Raw genomic sequence first — 20,220 nt, forward strand, 5'->3', positions numbered from 1 at the left:
GCTGAAAATGTGTTGCTGGAAAAGCGCAGCATCCAAGGAGCAGGAGAATCGACGTTTCAGGCATGAGTGTCCAGGGATGTGTAAGTTAAGGTGCATTAGGCAAGGGAAATATGGGGTTAAAGGGGGATGGTTTTAGCTGGGATACTCTTCTGAAAGTCATTGTGGACGTGTTCGGCCAATTGGCTTATTGCCACTCTGTGGGGATTCTGAATCTAACCAACTGTGAGAATGGATGGAAGTAATTGCAACATTCCACACTCACATAACCTGAGAGGCTTCTTTTGTGCTAAACAATATGATGAATACTTTTTTTTTCAACTTGAATTTCAGATGGAAATGGATACAGTGTTAGGACACTGTAAATACTGAAAGCACAATAAAAGTACATCATCACCTGTCAAAAACTGGAAACATCAGACGAAATCAAATTCAAAGCTAATTTGCCAAATTCACACCAGATTTGTATGACTCTATTTCTGGCACTTTACAGAAATATAACATTTTGTCCTGTGCTGTGTGGGGAAACAGATATAAAGCAGATGAAGGATAATAACGCATCCAGCTACTGGGAGATACAAGGCTTTGTTCAGGAAATAGTGACTTTAGGAAATAAAAAGTATGATTTTATCTAATAGGACTTTTGGAATATTGCGTGCAATTCTGCTCTCTCTCCTATCGGAAGGACATTATGAAATTTGGAAGGGTTCAGAAAAGATTTACAAGGATGTTGCCAGGGTTGGAGGATTTGAGCTATAGGGAGAGGCTGAACAGGCTGGGGCTGTTTTCCCTGGAGCGTCGGAGGCTGAGGGGTGACCTTATAGAGGTTTATAAAATCATGAGGAGCATGGATAGGGTAAACAGACAAAGTCTTTTCTCCGTGCTGGGGGAGTGTAAAACTAGAGGGCTTAGGGTAAGAGGGGAAATATTTAAAAGGAACCTAAGGGGCAACTTTTTCACACATGTATGGAATGAGCTGCCAGAGGAAGTGGTGGAGGCTGGTACAATGACAACATTTTAAAGGCACCTGGATGGATATATGAATAGGAAGGGTTTGGAGGGATCTGGGTCAAGTGCTGGCAGGTGGGACTAGATTGGGTTGGGATATCGGGTCAGCAGTTGGGCCGAAGGGTCTGTTTCTGTGCTGTACATCTCTATGACAACTGGCAAATGGAATGTTAGTCTATTTTCAAAGAGAATGGAGTGTAGATGCAGGGGCATTTTTGCTAAAACGATATCGGGCACCTAACAGAGCACAGCTGGAACACTGCGTACAGTTTTAGGCCCTTTATCAAAGGAAAAATATTTTAGCATTGGAGGCAGTCTGAAAAAGGACTGAATATGGAGGGACTTCCTGATGATGAGAGGTGAATAGTTTGGGCCTGAACTCATTGGAGTTTAGGAGAAGGAGAGGCGACCTTATTGAAATGCATAAGATTGTTAGGGGACTTGACAGGGGAGGTTGGAGGGGCTGGTTCTCCTTGTGGGAGAGTCTGGGACCAGAGGGGGCAATCTCAGGATAAGGGGGGGGTCACCCACTTAAGACTGGGATGAGGAGGAATTTCCTCTCTCAGAGGGGAGTGAATCTGTTTACCCTAGAGGGCCACAGAGGTTGGGTCATTACATATATTCAAGGCTGAGACAGAGTTTAATCAGTAAGATAATAGAGGATTGCAGGGTGAAGGCTCGCAAGTGGAATTGAGGATTATCAGATGTTAATATGAAATTATCTTCCCTTGTCTCATCTTTCCAACTGCAATTTTACAATGGACTTCAAATGGCTTCAATTTTTGCCTCGACAGCATAACCCCTCATTTTCCTGTGAAGGAACGGTGATAGATTTCCAAGTCAGGAGTACACACTGCTGTTACTGAGCGTCGGTGGGAGAGGGAGTAGATGTTTGTGGATGTGGTGCCGATCAAATGAGAACTGCTTTGTCCTGGGTGGTGTCAAGCTTCTTGAGTGTTGTTGGGGCTGTCCCCATCCAGGCAAGTGGGCAGTACTCCATCACCCTCCTGACTTGTGCCTGGTAGATGGTGGACAGGCTTTCGGGAGTCAGGAGGGGAGTTACTCACTGCAGGATTCCCAGCCTCAGACCTGCTCTTGCAGCCACTGTGTTTAAATGGCTATTCCAGTTCAGTTTTGGTAACCCTCACCCACCACCCCCTTATCCACACCCCTCCCAATGTTGGCAGTGGGGGATTCAGTAGTAGTACTGTTGAACATCAAGGGGAGTTGGTTAGATTTTCTCTTGTTGGCGATGATCATAGCCTGGCATTTGAGCGGTGTGACTATTACCGGCCACTTGTCAGCCCAAGTCTGGATATTCTCTGGATCTGAATTTGAACATGGGCTGCTTCAGGATCTGAGGTGACGCGAATGGTACTGAACACTGTGCAATACTTGGAGAACATCCCCACTTCTGACCTTGTGACGGAGGGAAGGTCATTGATGAAGCAGCTGAAGATGGTTGGGGTCTAGGACACTCCCCTGAGGAACTCCTGCAGAGGTGTCCTGGAGCTGAGATGACTGACCTCCAACAACCACGACCATCTTCCTGTGTACCAGGTATGACCCCAACCAGTGGGGAGTTCGCTCCCTGATACCCATTGATTCCAGTTTTGCCAGGGCTCCTTGATGCCACCCTCGGTCGAATGCAACCTTGATCAAGGGCTGACCCTCTCCCCTCACCCTCTGGAATCCAGCTCTTTTGTCCATGTTTGACCCAAGGCTGTAATAAGGTCAGGAGCTGAGTGACCCTGGTGGAACCCAAACCCATACAGTCTGGAAGAGGCACTTTGGCCCCATCAAGTCTGCTTTGCCAAAGATACACTTCCCTAGTCCCACTGTCCTGCACGCGGCCCATAGCCTTGAATGTTATGACATTGAGTGCTCATCCAAGTTATTTTTAAATGTGAAGTTTCCCGCCTCAACTCTCCCTCCCAGGGAGTGCATCCCAGGGTCCCACTACCCTCTGGATGACAAAAGGTTTGTCCTCAAATCCCCTCAAAACATCCCACCTCACTTTCAGTTAAAACCCCCTCATTATTAACCTTGTGACTAAGGGGAATAGCTGCTCTCAACTCATCCTGTCCAACCCCCTCATGACCTTATACACCTCTATCCAGTCCCCACTCAGCCTTCCCTGCTCTGTAGAAAACATCCCGAGCTTATCCAGCCTCTGTTCATCGCTGAAATGCTCCATCCCAGGCAGCATCCTGGTGAATCCCCTCTGTGCCTCACCTCCTCACTCCCCAGTACAATAACATCCTTCCTACAGTGTGGGGTCCAGAACTACACACAGTACTCCAGCCGCCACCTCACCAGAGGACTCCGCGGTCAGGTCCACACCCCCCTACAACCCACCCTCCCATCCTGGCTGCTTCCCCTGCCACTGCAGGAACTGTAAAGCCTGCGCCCACACCTCCTCCCTCACCTCCATCCAAGACCCTAAAGGAGCCTTCCACATCCATCAAAGTTTTACCTGCACATCCACTAATATCATTCGTTGCTCCCGATGTGGTCTCCTCTACATTGGGGAGACTGGACGCTTCCTAGTAGAGCACTTTAGGGAACATCTCCGGGACACCCGCACCAATCAACCACACCGCCCCATGGCCCAACATTTCAACTCCCCCTCCCACTCTGCCGAGGACATGGAGGTCCTGGGCCTCCTTCACCGCCGCTCCCTCACCACCAGACACCTGGAGGAAGAACACCTCATCTTTGCCTCAGAACACTTTAACTCCAGGGCATCAATGTGGACTTCAACAGTTTCCTCATTTCCCCTTCCCCCACCTCACCCCAGTTCCAACCTTCCAGCTCAGCACCGTCCCCATGACCTGTCCTACCTGCCTATCTTCCTTTCCACCTATCCACTCCACCCTCCTCTCTGACCTATCACCTCCAACCCCACCCCCATTCACCTATTGTACTCTATGCTACTTTCTCCTCACCCCCACCCTCCTCTCATTTATCTCTCCACCCTGCAGGCTTCCTCCCTCTATTCCTGATGAAGGATGTTTCCCCGAAACGCGATTTTCCTGCTCCTCGGATGCTGCCTGACCTGCTGTGCTTTTCCAGCACCACTCGTCCATAACTTAATCTAATCCTATTTGCCAGCACTTGGCCCATATCCCTCCAAACCCTTCCTATTCATCTACCCATCCAGATGCCTTTTAAATGTTGCAATTGTACCAGCCTCCACCACTTCCTCTGGCAGTTCATTCCATACACGTACCACCCTCTGTGTGAAAACCTTATCTCTTAGATCCCTTTTAAATCTTTCCCCTCTCACCCTAAGCCTGTGCCCTCTAGTTCTGGACTCCCCCACCCTGAGGAAAAGACCTTGTCTGTTTACCCTATCCATGCCCCTCATGGTTTGATAAGGTCACACCCTCCTGTACCCTAACACCACCCTCCTCACTGCCAACCACCTGACCCATCTTCACATCATCTCCAAATACACTTAGCATCCTCCTCACCCTCTCATTACATCGCTTATGAATATTACAACCAACAAGGGACCCAGCACTGATCCCTGTGGTACTGCACACTGGGCTCCAGTCACACAAGCAGCCTTCTCTCACCTCCCCCTGTCTCCAGCGATCAGATCATTGTGGTTCCAGTCTGTCAGATTACGCTGGGTCCTCTCAGCTTTTACCTTCTGCATCAGTTTCACACATGGGAGCCTGCCCAGGGCCTTGCTAGAATCCATATAAACCCCATCAAATGCACTATCCTCATCTACACTTGCTTCATAGTTTGAGCAGGAGGCTTTATATTTCAAACATGGATGGAAATTTATATCTTTAATGGGCTCATTTTAATGATTCTTGGATTAATTCTAAATCCTTCTTTCTTTTCCTCACCATGGCTTTTGTCCAAACACACTTCCCCGCCCTTCCTATGGAATTCAAAAAAAGGTTATAACCAAACAACAATGGTAACAGATGTTTGACTAATGATGGGCTGAAGGGCCGTTTTGATTCCCAGCTGTAAATGACACTGGATAGGAATCTAATCTCCCACCTGGTTTGTGATCTGGGCAACTGCTAACGATGGCATGGTGATGAGATATGGTGGGGGTTCAGAAATGGGGGGGTCACGGTCGAGGGATACAGGGTAGGCAGTTAAGGATGGAGAGTCGTCACCCAGAGAGCGGGTATCTCTGTGGAATTCTCTGCCACAGAAATTGTTTGGGGCCATAACAGCGAGTGTTGTCCAGAAGGAGTTTGATCTAGTTTTTAAACCTCAAATGGGGAGTAAGTGGAAATGAGTTGGAGAATCAGCCATGATCCTCTTGAATGGCAGAGCAGGCTGGAAGGGCTGAATGGCCTCCTCTGATTTCCTATGTTTCTATTTCTATTTGACCCTTCAAAGTGACCATGGGATCTTGGATTCTGATGATGCGGTGTGCGTCAACAAATGACTTCTCTGTACAAGAAGATGATTGTACAAAGGTGTGGTTAACACTGTACACACTGCACTCATGTAAGGATGAGAATTGATTGTGTTGTTTTTTTATTTGAAACTTCCAAACCCATGACCACTTCCATCTGGAAGGACAAGGGGCACCAGATACACGGGAACACCACCCCCTGCAACTTATCCTCCAATCCACTCACCATCCTGACTTGGAAATATATCGTGGTTCCTTCACTGTCGCTGGGTCAAAATCCTGGAATTCCCTCCCAAAGGGCATTGTGGGTCAACCCACAGCAGGTGGACTGCAGCGGTTCAAGGAGGCAGCTCACCCCCACCTTCTCAAGTGGGCAACTGGGGACGGGCAATAAATACGGGGCCCAGCCAGCAACGCCCACATCCCATGAGTGAAATAAATAATAAAAATTGGAGTCTAAATACAAAAAAGAGGCAACGCTCTGATATCCAGTCCAGAGGGACATGGAGAGTGGGTGGTGATGGTCAAGAGGTATTATTGCTGTTATTACAGAGACTGCAGTAATGTTCTGGAGGTCTGGATTCTAATACGGCATGGTAGAATCTGAAGTCAGTAATTTAACAAACTAAATCTGGAATTAGAGTCTAATGATGAAAATCGTGTTTTGCTAATGTCCTTGAGGGAAGGAAACTGTCATCCTTACCCAGTCTGGCCTAGATGTGACTCCAGACCACAGCCACGTGGTTGACTCTAACCACCCTTGGGGTAATGAGGGATGGATAATAAATGCTGCCTAGCCGGCAATTCTGCATCCTGCAAGTGAATTCTTTTTTTAAATAGTGTTGCAATGTTGGCCCTTGTGACAGACACAGTTTGCCACATAGTTCCCGCAATTGTTTGAGGAACTTTGCAGCTCCTCTCACACACCAGCATACTCTGCCTTCCGCCAGCATTTTAAAGATTTGATTTTTCACGAAAACATGGAGAGCCCAAGATCAGAACAAGTGCATGGCTTTGCAAACCCTTCGCTGTTCATGTCGGACAGAAGCTGTGGTTCATCAGAAAGAGTTTAATACAGCCATTAGAAATTCCACTAATGCGCAGACTCAAGACTTTAACAATCAAATATACAATATGTCACATCAATGTTACAAACAACCAGCAGAAATCACGAGCCTAACTTTCAAACACGCATGTTAATTGTCAGGAAATTTCACCCATATCACTCATGTCCTTTAGGGAAGGAAACTGCCATCCTTACTTGGTCTGGCCTACACGTGACTCCAGACCCACAGCAATGTGGGTGACTTAGGGATGGGCTTGCCAGTGATGCGCCCACACCCATGAATGCATTTTATAAAATCGCATTTAGAGCACCTCAGAATTCGTTTTGACCAAACGGATGGTGCAAAGGATTAAGTGATATGAAAATCTGTAATTCTGTCAGGAAATCTGTAAAACTAGCTCATATACAGACAGTATTTTTAGATTAGATTCCCTACAGTGTGGAAACAGGCCCTTCGGCCCAACAAGTCCACACCGACCCTGCGAAGAGCAACCCACCCAGAACCATTCCCCTCTGACTAATGCTGGACACACTTTCCTCATTCCTGAAGAAGGGCTTATGCCCGAAACATCGAATCTCCTGTTCCTTGGATGCTGCGCTTTTCCAGCAACACATTTTCACCTCTGACTAATGCACCTAACAATTTAGCGTGGCCAGTTCACCTCTCCTACACATCTTTGGACTGTGGGAGGAAACCGGAGCACCTGGAGGAAACCCACACAGACACGGGGAGAATGTGCAAACTCCACACTGGCAGCTGCCCAAGGCAGGAATTGAACCCAGGCCCTTGGCGCTGTGAGGCAGCAGTGCGAACCACTGAGCCACCGTGCCACGCTTGAGATATTGATAACAATGCATCCCTTTACTGTGAAGCAGATTGCCTGTTTTTGTTCTGTTAAGAATTCAGCTTTTTGTAAGATCTAACAATAGATTTTCAAAGCTCTTTTCTAGACCCACAGGCAGCAGTAAAGAAAATCACTTGAATTAATAATCTTTGCAGTACATCAACCGACTGTAAAGTCACAATGGAACTGGGAGTACAATTGCCTTGGCATTGATCATCCAGCTGCTATTGTGGTGGATTTGAAGGTTTTGTGTAATTGACATTAGAGTTGTCATGTTACAAATACCTTGAGGTGGATGTATAGAACACTGTCTGTCAAGTGGAGACATTATTGAGTATTTGCTTCCATGTGGATCTGTTCCTGTACATAAATGAAGTGGACAAAGTCACATGATACCAGGTTATAGTCCAACAGTTTTATTTAAAACTACAAGCTTTCTGAGCACTGCTCCTTTGCCAGGTGAAGGAGCAGAACCCTGAGACTTTAGCTAAACCTGCTGGACTATAACCCGGGGACTTGGGACTTCTGAGCTTGTCCACCCCAGTCCAACACCGGCACCTCCACATCATAAATAAATCTTTAAATACCCAGTCCACGATGAAACTATAACCATTATTCCAATGCAACCCAGAATTTATTCTTAAAAGAAGCATTTTGAAGGAATTATTAAACATTTGGACTCTCACATTTAACTCTACAAGGACAAATGGAAATACTCCCCCAATTCTAAAGTTGGGATTCTCGGTGCTGATATTGGTTAACTTACTCTGTAAAAATCCCCTCCCCCTAGTCCCTCCTCCCTACCTTTTATCTCAGCCTGCTTGGCTCTCTCTCTCTTATTCCTGATGAAGGGCTTATGCTCGAAACGTCGAATTCTCTATTCCTGAGATGCTGCCTAACCTGCTGTGCTTTGACCAGCAACACATTTGCAGCTAACTTACTCTGTAATATGCTGGAAGTTATAGTCTCCTCAGAAAATGTTACTGCACTGAAAACCCCCAGGATTGAGGACATCTTGTTACAGGACAAAGTCTATTCTAGCAATGCTGACCAAACGTCTGCAATCATCTGAAATCTCTCCTGGTTGGGTTTTAGTCTTACAATGTGTTTATCTTGCAGTGAAATAAAAGGAGATGAACTGTTGCACAATAAGAATATAGAACATAGAAAAGTACAGCACAGAACAGGCCATTTGGCCCACGATGTTGTGCCGAGATTTAATCCTAATACAAAGTGTTTGTTCAATCCCTGCTGGCTCCTCATTCCCTAGGATAACTTCTCCATTTCAACTGTTTACTTTAGCTACTCCCTTCCTTTTGATAAACTCAGAACGATTCTCACAGTCTGCTTCTCTGTTTTAAATCAGGCCGGTTCTCTCATTTTCTTTTCATTTTCTTTCTGGTAGCCCGGAGCTCATTTCTGAAGCGTTCCCTACCTTCAGGCTTGCTATAATACTTTGCAATTGAATCCTTACCAAACGCAGTTTCATCGTCTTCACTCAATTTGTTCAGGCAACGTTCCATTTCCCGTTTAATCATGCACTCCGGGTGGAAGCCATTAGCCTGAAAAAGAAAACAAATTGCAATATAACAGCACTTCTGAGAAACTTAAAACCCATTGGCATAGAGCAGGACCTCAAGTACACATTGTAAATCCAACCTCTGTATCCCAATAATTCCCTCCATCTGATGGAATAACATAGAGAAACCCCTGTTGGACCCAATCCAGTTGGTTTTGCAAAGGAAAGGCTGGATTGAACTTTGGAGTCCACAACTAGTCATACAAGTTTACCGCAAGGGTGCACTCAAGTGAGGAACTGGAGCAAAACAGCCTGGCTGTGTACCATACTCAACCACTGGCATGGCTTCAGGGGACAGCACATGCATTCCTGGCTACTTTCCATTTGAATGTCTGCCTGATGGATATTGGCGGTAAACGTCAATAGACGACACAACGGAGCTACAATTCCTGCAAATGTTGCTGAATTCAGAGCAGGGATCTTGAGGGAATCCTCAATCCATTCCATCACAAACTCTCCGGGCCAGAACGGACTCCCTTGGTGCTGTTGTGATATTGTGCATCTGTTGAACTCGTGCCCGATTAATGTCGGGAGCAAAAGTGAATCTTTGTCCTAATTCTCTTCAATCTGACAGACGGGGAGAACGCGGTTGAGAAACTTGTCAGCTATAATTGAATGCTGGAGCAGATGCGATGGGCTGACTGGCCTAATTTCTGTTCCTATGTTTTCTGGCCAAAGCCTGCCTGTCTGTTTATGACGAGAGCAAGAGTGATGAGAGTTGTTCCATCTCACAACTTCAGTGGTTCAAGACGCAACTCACCCCCACCTTTTCAAGGGGCAACTAGGGATGGGTAATAAATGCTGGGCCCAGCCAGTGATGCCCATGTCCCATGAATAAATAAAGAAAAATATGATTAAAAACAGCGTTGTTCAGAAGAGAATGGTTTCTGCTGTTGCACCATTGCCAGCCACATATTGGAACAAGACACAGTAACATCAACATACACTGAAAAGGGTCAAAATAAAATACCAACTGGTCCAAATTTGCTATTTGTGTTCCAGTTTTGGCATAACTGCAGGTTCCACACTGTCGGAGGATTTATGAGATTAATTGACATGGTGGAAATTCATTGGAAATATCACAGGAGCACAATAACCTGAGGAAACAATGTTAGATATGTTACAAAACAACTTACACACAGACACACAAACACAGATACACACACACATACACACGTGCACACACACACAACACAGATACACACACACACACGTGCACACACAGATACATAGACACACACACGAACACAGATACACACAAACACAGAAAGACACACAGACACACACAAACACAGATACACACACACGCGCGCACACACACGTGCACAGACACACAGATACACACACAAACACAGATACACACAGACACAGATATACACACACACAAACACAGATACACACACATACACACTCACACGCATACACACAGATAAACAAACACACACATACACAAACACTCGCGCACACGCAGATACAGACACAGATAAACACACACACACACATTCAGGCACACACACACCCACATAGACACACACACAGATAAACAAACACACACATATTCAGGCACACACAGACACACAAACTCACACACACACACACACCTCAGTGGTTAACACTGCTGCCTCACAGCACCAGGGATCTGGGTTTAATTCAATCCTCAGGCGACTCTCTGTGTGGAGTTTGCACATTCTCCCCGTGTCTGTGTGGGTTTCCTCCGGGTGCTCCGGTTTCCTCCCACAGATCAAAGATGTGTAGGATAAATCAATTAGTCATGGGAAGTGCAGGGTTATGGCATATGGTGGGGGGCTGGGTCAGGGTAGGGTGCTGTTTGGAGGTTGGGTGCAGATTTGATGGGCCTTTCTGCACAATAGGCATTCTATGAGATACATACACACACACTTCCTCCCTAACTAGGAATCTAAACTAGACGTGTGTGTGTGTGTGCGTGTGTGTGTGTGTGTGTGATGTTCCTCTGTTGACTCCATGACTGCACCACAAAACACAAAATATAGAATCCCTACAGTGGGGAAACCGGCCATTCGGGCCAACTAATCCACACTGACCCTCCAAAGAGCATCCCACCCAGACCCACTCTGTAACCCTGCATTTCCCATGGCTAACCCACCTAACCTGAACACTGTGTACAATTTAGCATGGCCAATTCACCCTAACCTGCACATCTTTGGACTGTGGGAGGAAACCAGAGCACCCGGAGGAAACCCATATAAACAAGGGGAGAACATACAAACTCCACACAGACAGTCACCTGAGATCGGATTTGAATCCAGGTCCCTGGTGCTGTGAGGCAGCAGTGCTAATGACTGAGCCACCATATCCTTGAACCCCATCAGTCATTGCAACGAGACCTTGGAGTGCAGGTTCATAGCTCCTTGAAAGTGGAGTCACAGGTAGATAGGATAGTGAAGAAGGCGTTTGGTATGCTTTCCTTTATTGGTCAGAGTATTGAGTACAGGAGTTGGGAGGTCATGTTGTGGCTGTACAGGACATTGGTTAGGCCATTGTTGGAATATTGCATGCAATTCTGGTCTCCTTCCTATCAGAAAGATGTTGTGAAACCTGAAAGGGTTCAGAAAAGATTTACAAGGATGCTGCCAGGGATTGAGGGTTTGAGCTATAGGGAGAGGCTGAACAGGCTGGGGCTATTTTTCCCTGGAGCGTCAGAGATTGAGGGGGAGACCTTATAGAGGTTTACAAAATTATGAGGGGTATGGATAGGGTAGATAGGCAAAGTCTTATCCCTGGGGTCGGGGAGTCCAGAACTAGAGGGTATAGGTTTAGGGTGAAAGGGGAAAGATTTAAAAGGAACCGAAAGGGCAACGTTTTCATGCAGATGATGGAACGAGCTGCCAGAGGAAGTGGTGGAGGCTGGTACAATTACAACATTTAAGAGGCATTTGGATGGGTATATGAATAGGAAGGGTTTGGAGCGATATGGGCTGGGTGCTAGCAGGTGGGACTAGACTGGATTGGGATATCTGGTCGGCATGGATGGATTGGACTGAAGGGTCTGTTTCCGTGCTGTACATCTGTATGACTCTAAGCTGACCACTGCAATGATAAAAGGGAAAGCATTCTCTTCCTTGTCACAGTTCATCACGCTATCAGGTAATGTTCTGGGGACCTGGGATTGAATCCCAGCAGGCCAGATGGTAGAATTTGAATTCAATAAATACAAACCAGGAACTAACAACCTAATGAAGACCATGAACCCATTGTTGATTGTCGGAGAAAACTCACCTGGCTCACTAATATCCTTCAGGGAAGGAAATCTGTCATTGTTACCTGGTCTGGCCTACATGTGACTCCATGGGAGACATAAGAGAAAGTGAGGACTGCTGATGCTGGAGATCAGAGTCGAGAATGTAATGCTGGAAAAGCGCAGCAGGTCAGGGAGTATCTGAGGAGCGGGAGAATCGACGTTTTGGGCAAAAGCCCTTCATCAGGAATGAGGCTTGTGGGCTGAGAGATAAATAGGAGGGGGTGTGGGGTTGTGAGACATGGGAACACCACCCCCTGTAGGTTCCCCTCCAAGCCACTCACCATCCTGACTTCGAAATATATCGCCATTCCTTCACTGTGGTTGGGTCAAAATCCTGGGATTCCCTCCCTCAGGGCATTGTGGATCAACCCACAGCAGGTGGACTGCAGCGGTTCAAGAAGGCAGCTCGCCCCCCACCTTCTCAAGGGGGCAACTAGGGACGGGTAATAAATGCTGAGCCCAACCAGTGACGCTTGTGTCCAGTGGGTGGATAGAAAAAAAAATCATCACTTGCGATCAAATTTGATTGATCAGCAAATAAAAGTAATTGTTGACTATCTCTTGCAGGACACGTTTAAATAAAATCTCCATTAACTTGCGGAATGGGATAGCTATTATTGGTTTATGAGTACAGCCAGGCAATTGAGAGAGAAATGCTGGTCTCATTCGTCATGCTGCCTGAGGCAACAGAATGGGCTAAACAGCGCAGCAATGCAAATGAATTCCAGTTGCCTGCAGTCGTACAGTTAATTTATGAATGGAGGTAGCCGTCTGCTTGACTGTACAATGAGCTAACATCATACTGAGGTCATGCTGGGCTTTACAATGATGGTCACTCACTTTTGGTCTCCATATCAGAGGGAGGTGGTTCTGGCGATGGAGGGACTGCGATAAAGGTTTACCAGAATGATTGACGTTTGATGAGGGCCTGGGTCACTGAGGACTAGAGAAGAATTGAGAAGGGGATCTCATCGGAAAGTATAAAATTATGAAAGGAGTAGATAAGACAGAGGCAGGCAAGTTGTTTCCGCTGGTGGGTGAGGCTAGGACGAGGGGGCATGGTCAAGCTTAGGGGGAGTAGATCCAGGACAGAGATGAGGAGGAACTGCTTTTCCCAGAGAGTAGTGAATCTGTGGAATTCTCTGTCCAAGGAAGCAGTAGTGGCAGCTTCATTAAATATAGTCAAGAGACAGTTGGGTGGTTTATGTGCATGGTCGGGGATTAAGGGTCATGGGGATAATGCGAGTAGGAGGAGCTGAGACAATGGATGGATCAGCCACGATTTTAATGAATGGCAGGGCAGGCTCGACGGGCCGAATGGCCTAATCCTGCTCCTTCGTTCCAAGGAACTAGAAATGTGGAAGGTTGAGGATCCGAGCTGACTCAACTGGACAGCTGGGAAGCTCAGTGAGTGCGTGACAGGAGATAAGACAGGGAAATGATACGTCCACTTGACTTGAAACACCAGCTAGTCTCTCCCCGTTCAGAAGCAGCAGTTTATTTCCAATATTTTCTCTTTTTGTCACAACATGCCAGATGCAGCAGATGAATCAATGTGATCGTGGCCCTCCACCGCCCCCCCGTGGTCCTGTTGTGATTGGTTTGCATCAGCGAGAACTTTCTAACCGACAGTAGCTTTGTCCGGGCACACAGTGCGGTCAGATCCGCGGGGTCTCCCACAGCACTGACACAGCAGAGGGTGCAGGAAAGCAGAGGAAAAAGGATTTTCTCTCCCAGGGCTGTGGTTTGCAAATCCCCTCTCCAAAGGCAGTCAATGCAGAATCTTTAAATATTTTTAAGGCAGATTTAGAGTGATTCTCAATGGTACGGGTCTGTACCAGAGGAGGCTGGTACAATTACAACATTTGGAGTCATAGAGATGTACAGCACAGAAACAGACCCTTCAGTCCAACCCATCCATGCTGACACAGATATCCTAACCTAATCTAGTCCCATTTGCCAGCACTTGGCCCATATCCCTCCAAACCCTTCCTATTCATATACCCATCCAGATTCCTCTTAAATATTGCACTTGTACCAGCCTCCAGCCCTTCCTCTGGCAGCTCATTCCATACACGTACTACCCTCTGCGAAAAAGTTGCCCCGTAGGTCTCTTTTATATCTTTCCCCTCTCACCCTGAACCTACGCCCTCTAGTTCTAGACTCCCCACCCTAGGGAAAAGACCTTGTCCATTTATCTTATCCATGCCCCTCATAATTTTATAAACCTCTATAAGGTCACCCCTCAGCCTCCGATGCTCCAGGGAAAACAGCCCCAGCCTGTTCAGTCTCTCCCTGTAGCTCAAGTCCTCCAACCCTGGCAACATCCTTGTAACTCTTTTCTGAATCTTTTCAAGTTTCACAACATCCTTCCGTCTGGATGGGTATATGGATAGGAAGGGTTTAGCAGGATTGCTGGCAAATGGGACTAGCTTATTAGGTTAAGATATCTGGTCGGCATGGATGAGCTGGGCAGAAGTGTCTGTCTCCACGCTGTCCATCTCTACTGCTGTATTTTCGGGAATATGCAGGAATGTGGAGTTGAGGTTAGAATCAGATCAGCCACCATCTTATTGAATGGTGGAGCAGGCCTGAAGGGCCGAATGGTCTCCTCTTGTTTGTATAACCATCTCCATGTTCTTCCTGATGTATCCGACCGTTCCCTTCTCTCCTCCCCTCCCTCCACACCTCTATCCGTTCCACCATCTTCTCTTCCTCTCCCCTTCATCCCCCCGTTCGCCATCAACCATTTCCTCTCTTTCTCCATCCCCTTTTCCTTGTTCTCTCTCTCCCTCTCTCCAGTTGAAACAACGTGATGCCAACTCAGGTGGAGGTTGGCGCCTCTCTCCAAGGCAGCACTTGCCCAGTCCGTCTGCGGGGGCACCAGGTCGGATCGACCCACCGTTGAACCGGGGCTGACCTGGTGGACTGGCAAGAGGGAAGTCAGTAAGTCACACCGACAGCAGGGAGCTATTCTGGGTGGCACGGTGGCTCAGGGGTTAGCACTGATACCTCATATCCCCCTCCCCCCACTCCTACCCAGGGATTTGGGTTCAATTCCAGCCTTGGGTGACTGTGTGACATTTGTATATAGAGCCAAAGAGATGTGCAGCACGGAAACAGACCCTTCAGTCCAACTTGTCCATACTGACCAGATGTCCCACCCGGTCCATATCCCTCCAAACCCTCACTATTCATATACCCATCCGGATGCCTTTTAAGTGTTGCAATTGTACCAGCCTCCACCACTTCCTCTGGCAGCTCATTCCATACACGCACCACCCTCTGCGTGAAAAAATTGCCTCTTAAATCTTTCCCCTCTCACCCTAAACCTATACCCTCTAGTTCTGGACTCCTCCGCCCTAGGGAAAAGATCTTGTCTATTTATCCTATCCATGTCCCTCATGATTTTATAAACCTGTATAATGTCACCCCTCAGCCTCTGACGCTCCAGGGAAAACAGCCCCAGCCTGTTCAGCCTCTCTCTATACCTCAAACCTCCAACCCTGGCAACATCCTTGTAAATCTTTTCTGAACCCTTTCAAGTTTCACAACATCTTTCCAATAGGAAGGAGACCAGAGTTGCACGCAATATTCCAACAGTGGCCTAACCAATGTCCTGTACAGCCACAACATGACCTCCCAACTCCTGTACTCAATACTCTGACCAATAAAGGAAAGCATACCAAACACCGCCTTCACTATCCCATCTACCTGTGACTCCACTTTCAAGGAGCTATGAACCTGCACTCCTCAGTGTCTTTGTTCAGCAACACCACCCAGGACCTTCCCATTCAGTTTATAAGTCCCAGTAGATTCTCCGGTGACTGTGTGGGTTTCCTCTGGGTGCTCCACTTTCCTCCCACAGACCAAAGCTGTGCAGGGATATGGGCCGGGTGCTGGCAGGTGGGACTGGATTGGGTTGGGATATCTGGTTGGCATGGACAGGTTGGACCGAAGGGTCTGTTTCCGTGCTGTACCTCTCTATGACTCTATGAGGTGAGAGTGGATTGGCCTTGGGAAACGTAGGGTTACAAGGATGGGATGGGTTTGAGTGGGATTCAGAAGGTCAGTGTGGACACTATGGGACAAAAGGCCTGCTTCCACACTGTGGGGTTGCTATGATTCCTTAAAACCTCCCCATCTCTCCTAACGCAGTGCTCCCTGTTCTTAATTACAGTCTGCACTGCATCAAAAACCTCAGTGCTGGTTTTTTTGTGTCGATTTAAGAAGCAGATAACAAAATGACAGATCACTCAGGAACGTTGCTATACTCTCGGCAAGTCTCTCAGCAGCGGGCTACGGATTTAGAAAAATTCCTTGCTGCATTTTAGGCGCTGAGCTGAGTCCAATCTGCCCTGCTCGTTGTAGCCAGCACTTTCACAGTTTACACGGCACTTAGGGAGACGGGGTTAAAGGGGGAGGGAGGGTGGGTTGTGGGGGGTAGGGGGTGTGAGGGGGGGAGGGCAGGTGTTGAATAGACCCCTCGACGGGTGTTGCTTACCAGAGGCAGCAGAAGGGTGGCAAACAGCAAGCCGTCCATGGTGTCGGAGCACCGCAGGTCAGTGGCAAGAGGGAAGCGAAAATCAAGAAATCACATTACATTCTGGTCGGCTCCTCTCTCTCCCTGCTGTAGGATTCGGCTCTCTCTGCGTTCCCTTCTCTGACAGCTGCTGCAGCACTGCACAAACATTGAAAATAACAACGGCAGAGAAAAATAGGGGAGAGGATTGAGACAGACCAGCGAAACACGAATTATTAGGCAGAGAGAGAATGAGAGTTGGGGGGAGAGAGAGAGAGAGAGGGGTGGGGAGAGGGAGGGAGAGAGAGATGGAAAAGTTAAGGGGCTGGAGAGCATGTCACATCTCTGGAGGAAAGCAACGCGAATGATTTCAGAAAGGGAATAACGAGGTGTTATTTTAAGCTGATGTTAGTCAATGGCTCCAACTGATGATCGCCTACCCTGATGAGCCAGCTCATTTCAATAATCTCCATCCTGTTCCTGGGTCTTGGAGATCACACTGAAATCAGGCAGCTGTGTGTCACAGCTGCACAGTGTGAGCATTGATGGACAGGAGGAGACAGAGAGACGCAGAGAGACACAGAGAGAGAGAGACACACACACACACATAGAGAAAGACAGACAGAGAGAGAGACACACACACATACAGAGAGAGACAGAGACAGAGACAGAGGGAGAAAAAGAGAGACACAGAGAGAGAGACACAGAGAGAGAGAGAGACACAGAGAGACAGTCAGAGAGAGAGAGAGAGAAAGACAGAGGGAGAAAAAGAGAGTGACAGAGAGAGAGACACACAGAGAGACAGAGACAGACAGACAGACAGACAGAGAGAAAAGGAGAGAGACAGAGAGAGAGATAGACAGAGAGAAACATAGAAAGAGAAAAAGAGAGAGACACAGAGAGAGAGAGTGAAAGAGAAAGAGACAGGTAGAGAGAGAGAGAGACAGAAAGAGAGAGAGACAGAGAGAGTGAAAGACAGAAAGAGAGACAGAGAGATAAAGATAGATAGAGAGAAAGGGAGAGACAAAGAGAGAGAGAGAGACAGAGAGAGTGAAAGAGAAAGAGAGAGAGAGCGAGAGAGAGAGAGAGACAGAGACAGAGACAGAGAGACAGAGAGATGGAAAAGGTACCTCTGGGGTTTCATTCATAAATCCCCAGCTTGGCGTTTGTCATTCCTATTTGGTCCAGTAACCAAGGGCTACAGCAATGATTCATAAAACCTGCCTTTGTCCTTTCAGCTGAGGGGAAGGCGTGAGAATAGATGACAGCCAGTGTGCTACATGACAGTTTTACAGGGACAGGACGGGGGGGGGGGGGGGGGGGGGGGGGGTGTGAGAGGGGGAGGGGGTGTGGGGGAGTAAATGCCACTTCACCGACCAGAATCAAACCCTGAACATCAGCAAGTGGGCATTTCCATTCGATTTTAACTGGAGCACCTCCTTGCTCCTGGAGACCGGACTGCCTGGCACAGATAGTGGGTGCGATGTCAAACTCCAGTGACTGAATGGTCAGCAAAGTCAGATGGTACGGCAAACCAGGACTTAGACAATTGGCAAAGAGATCTAGTGGGTGCAGAGACACAGTTCCTTGAGAGTGGAGCAGATAGACAGGATGGTGAAGAAGACATTTGACACACTTACTTTCATTGGTCAGAGTACTGAATACAGGAGTTGGACCATCATGTTATGGCTGTACAAGGTATTGGTAAGGCTACATTTGGAGAAATGCATATAGTCCTGGTCACCCTACTTTAGGAAGGATTTATTAAACTCGAAAGGGTGCCAAAAGGACTTCCAAGGATGGGATAGAGATATGGAGCTGTACAGCACAGAAACAGACCCTTCGGCCCAACCAGTCCATGCTGACCGTAATCCTAAACTAAACTAGTCCCACCTGCCAGTGCATGACCCATATCCCTCCAAACCTTCCCCATTGAGATATGTATTCAAATGTCTTATAAATGAAAATTCCCAAATCCATCACTCCCTCAGGAAGCTCATTCCACACGCAGTCCACCCTCTCTGTAAAGCAATTGCCCCTCATGTCTTTTTGAAATCTCTTCCCTCTCAGCTTAAAAATATGCGCCCTGTTCTTGAAATCCCCCACCCCAGGGAAAATTCACCTACTATTTACCCTATCTATGCCCCTCATGATTTTGTAAACCTCTACAAGGTCACCCTTCAGCCTCAGGGAAAAAAAGTACCAGCCTTTCCCGCCTTTCTTTCAAACTGAAGCCCTCCATTCCTGGATGTTATTGAGACTGGAGATTTTCAGTTATAAGGTGAGGCTGGATTGGTTGGGACATTTTTCCCTGGAGTGTAGGAGGCTGAGGGGGTGACCTTGTAGAGGTTTATAAAATCATGAGGGACACATATAATGTGAATAGCCAAAGTCTTTTCCCCAAAGAACTGGAGCCAAAACTATACGGCATAGGTTTAAGGTGAGGGGGAACGGTTTAAATGAGACCTGAGGGGCAATGGTTTCACGTAGATGGTGGCACGTGTATGGAGTGAGCTGTCCGAGGAGATGTTAGAGGCTGATACAATTATAAAGTTTAAAAGATGTTTGGACAAGTACATGGATAGGAAAGGTTTAGAGGTTTTCGGGCAACTTGCAGGCAAATGGGACTCACTCAGTTTAGGAAACCTGGCTGGCATGAACAAGTTGGGCCGAAGGGTCTGTTTCCGAGCTGGATGACTCCAAGATCCAATGAGTGTTGTTGGGTCTGCCCCCATCCAGGGCAAGTGGGTAGTATCCCATCATCCTCCTGACTGGTGCCTTGGAGATGGTGGACAGGCTTTGTGGAGCTCGGAGGGGAGTTACTCACTGCAGGGTTCCCAGCCCCTGACGTGTTCTACTCTAATCTTAGCCAATCTTACCCTTTTGATCAGCTTCTGCCCTCTACCATCCAGGACCTCATCACCTCAGGGGATCTCCCATCCACCGCCTCCAACCTCATAGCCCCACAACCCCGCACCGCCCGTTTCTACCTCCTGCCCAAAATCCACAAACCTGACTGCCCCGGCCGACCCATTGTCTCAGCCTGCTCCTGCCCCACCGAACTCATCTCCCAATACCTCGACACGGTCCTGTCCCCTTTAGTCCAAGAACTCCCCACCTACGTTCAGGACACCACCCACGCCCTCCACCTCCTCCAGGATTTTCGCTTCCCCGGTCCCCAACGCCTTATTTTCACTATGGACATCCAGTCCCTGTACACCTCCATCCCCCATCACGAAGGACTCAAAGCCCTCCGCTTCTTCCTTTCCCGCCGCACCAACCAGTACCCTTCCACTGACACCCTCCTTCGACTGACTGAACTGGTCCTCACCCTGAATAACTTCTCTTTTCAATCCTCCCACTTCCTCCAAACTAAAGGAGTTGCCATGGGCACCCGCATGGGCCCCAGCTATGCCTGCCTCTTCGTAGGATATGTGGAACAGTCCATCTTCCGCAACTACACTGGCACCACCCCCCACCTTTTCCTCCACTACATCGATGACTGTATCGGCGCTGCCTCGTGCTCCCAC

The 20,220-nt window shown here is 47.7% G+C and overlaps 1 protein-coding gene across 1 annotated transcript in view; it reads right to left on the minus strand.

The window, feature by feature from the left end:
- The window catches only part of LOC132816245 (pituitary adenylate cyclase-activating polypeptide type I receptor-like), a 175,472-nt gene extending 158,761 nt beyond the window's left edge, over positions 1-16,711 (minus strand). Inside the window, exons 1-2 of the mRNA XM_060825741.1 lie at positions 16,673-16,711; positions 8,745-8,871 (exon numbers count right to left, since the gene is read on the minus strand). Coding sequence (XP_060681724.1) covers positions 8,745-8,871; positions 16,673-16,711 — 166 coding nt within the window. The remainder of the gene's footprint in view (positions 1-8,744; positions 8,872-16,672) is intronic.
- Between the last annotated feature and the right edge of the window lie 3,509 nt (positions 16,712-20,220).

Source organism: Hemiscyllium ocellatum, chromosome 5 (assembly GCF_020745735.1).
Source record: "Hemiscyllium ocellatum isolate sHemOce1 chromosome 5, sHemOce1.pat.X.cur, whole genome shotgun sequence".
Taxonomy (NCBI): Eukaryota; Metazoa; Chordata; class Chondrichthyes; order Orectolobiformes; family Hemiscylliidae; genus Hemiscyllium; species Hemiscyllium ocellatum.